At 35.4% G+C, this 2,308-nt stretch overlaps 1 protein-coding gene across 1 annotated transcript in view; it reads right to left on the reverse strand.

Annotated features, from left to right (window-relative positions):
* Nucleotides 1–289: 289 nt before the first annotated feature.
* The window catches only part of galk1 (galactokinase 1), a 16,403-nt gene continuing 14,384 nt past the window's right edge, over nucleotides 290–2,308 (reverse strand). Inside the window, exon 8 of the mRNA XM_015396175.1 lies at nucleotides 290–570. Coding sequence (XP_015251661.1) covers nucleotides 496–570 — 75 coding nt within the window. The 3' untranslated portion in view covers nucleotides 290–495. The remainder of the gene's footprint in view (nucleotides 571–2,308) is intronic.

Consider the following 2,308-nt stretch of genomic DNA (forward strand, 5'->3'; position numbering starts at 1 on the left):
TGCTGGTGGATGTTTGGTAAATAACTGGTGTGGATGGGAGGTTTTGTAAATTGAGTTTTTGACCAATTGGTTAGAGCTTCAAACATTAAATTAAATTATTTTTCGTTTCCACTAAGTTGCAAGACATTTTTACTAATTATTTTGCCTTTGCTTCTACAATAAATAAGTCAAGTCCGAAGTGCGTACAAAGCTAAAAACCACCTGTTACCAGCCACGGCCTTTTTTGAAAATGTTGGTATTTTTTGGAACAGAAGGCTGCGACTGTCTTATATTTTTATAGTTTAAATCAAAAACAGTTTAGACATGATTGTTTTATTTTAAAAAATCAAAGTACATTGATTTCATTAAAAATAATGATGTATTTTTAGTATTAAACGTAGAATCACCAAGTTTCTCCTGAAACATTTTTTCAGGTGAAGCATTGCATCAGTGGGTTAAAAAGCTTCACGTTAGTGGGACGATCCCAGCGCCTGTTCAGACGCCAGAGGCCTGAGGTCAGGGCAGATTCAGACCCCGAGCTCCGTCTGAAGGCGTCGTTACGTAGAAAGTCGGAGTTCCGCTGTATCGTTCCTGTTGGGAGAAAAACAAACACAACAACGTAATAAAGAAATGTCCAAATGATCTTTGAATAAGTCTAAGGAATTGATGCAAATAATAAAATCAGTTCATATTATTCCCTGTAGTCAGAAAGCAGAGAAATTCAGAAGGTGAACTAAAAATGACCTTAATTCTTCATTCACAATATATATATAAAAACAAATGATATATTGCTTTACAAATTAAAATCATTCTTCCGAACAAGAAACTCACTTTATATTTATGAGTTAAGAGGAGAACAAAAGCAGAATCTAAGGAGCAGATGAAGGAAAACATTGGTCCAGCATTTCACCAAATTACCTCATGTGATTTCTTAGTTTTGTGTTTCTCACAAATTAGCAAAAATCTCAAAATATATTTTTGAACATCGACATAGCAAATTTAGATATGTAGAATTAGAGCAAAGAGATTGACTTCATCCCTAAATCATCTAAACTTCTCAGTTCTCACACTAGGAGACGTTTATGAATAGGATTATCTGCTGCAGGTACGGAGAGCCGTAAGTGCCACAATTTCGAAATATTAAGAAGAGTTAACAGGTTTATATTTTTGAAAGTGAAATTTCAACAAGACTTGAAATCTATGCATTAAACAAATTAACTGATATTGTCAAAAATATATTTTTTCATCATTTAAATCATTAATAATTATTAAACACATTTTTAGCTTAATGGCTAAATAATGTTGAATTTATTTTAACTTAAAATAACAATTATTTTTAACAAATCAAAATCATTCTTAGTAGAAGACAGTAAAAATGACCTAGATTAGTAACATGATCTGTTATGTACTTTAGCATACAAAGCCATAAAAAAATAAAATATAAAAATTTCTAGGAATGATGTTTGCTGATGAAGATTGTCAGTCATCCAGGTCATAGTCATTCCAATAAAGTAAAAAACAATCCACTGGACTTTGTTTCCAGGTTTGTAGACATTATGTTTCCCATCCAGGAAGCTTTTTCTATTCAAAATGTCAGAAATAGCGTTTTTCTTGGTTCTTCTTTCTTAAAAAGGAAGCTATTTATGTTAAGAAAAACCAACCTTAAACAGAGGGAGGGGGTAGAATCAGATTTCAGCTTTCAAAAACCTCCAATGCAGCGATAGAGATGATTCCATCCCGCTATCATCGCAGCCCCAACCCCTTTACAGGAGAACAGAAGACCTCACCTATTCAGCCAGGCCAACTATTCTCATCATTGACCCCCTTTCAGAGACATAGACAGGTATGGGGCATTGCAGGCTAACATCGAACCCAAACGACCCCCATTCCAAAGGGGTGGAACCGTTCATCCGTTTCTATTTGCATGTTTTCTAAACAAAAACAAGGCTTTGTTGTGCTACTGTATAAAACCTGGAACTCAACGCTATTTCTGACATTTTGAATTGAAAAATCTTCCTGGATGGAAGAGAAACGTCTTCAAACTTGGAAACAAAGTCCGGTGGAAGTTTTTTTAAAGTCGTAGGGAAGCAGCTGTTCCGACCGTTGCATTTCCGAATTCTCCCAAGTAGGTCCCGACTTTACACGAGTGAATAAAGTGAATATGATTGGTCGTTTATCAAGGAGGCGGGATTGTTGTGGTGGAAGGTTCAGAAGCAATTTTGATTGTGTCCAGTGTCTCAGAAGCATCTTGCTAACCAATTAGCAACTTAGTGCTAGCAGGTTCCCATTGGGAAATTCCATTGGGACCAAGTAGCACTAAATTGGTGAC

This window comes from Cyprinodon variegatus, unplaced genomic scaffold (genome assembly GCF_000732505.1).
Source record: "Cyprinodon variegatus isolate N-32 unplaced genomic scaffold, C_variegatus-1.0 Scaffold779, whole genome shotgun sequence".
NCBI classification, from domain to species: Eukaryota; Metazoa; Chordata; class Actinopteri; order Cyprinodontiformes; family Cyprinodontidae; genus Cyprinodon; species Cyprinodon variegatus.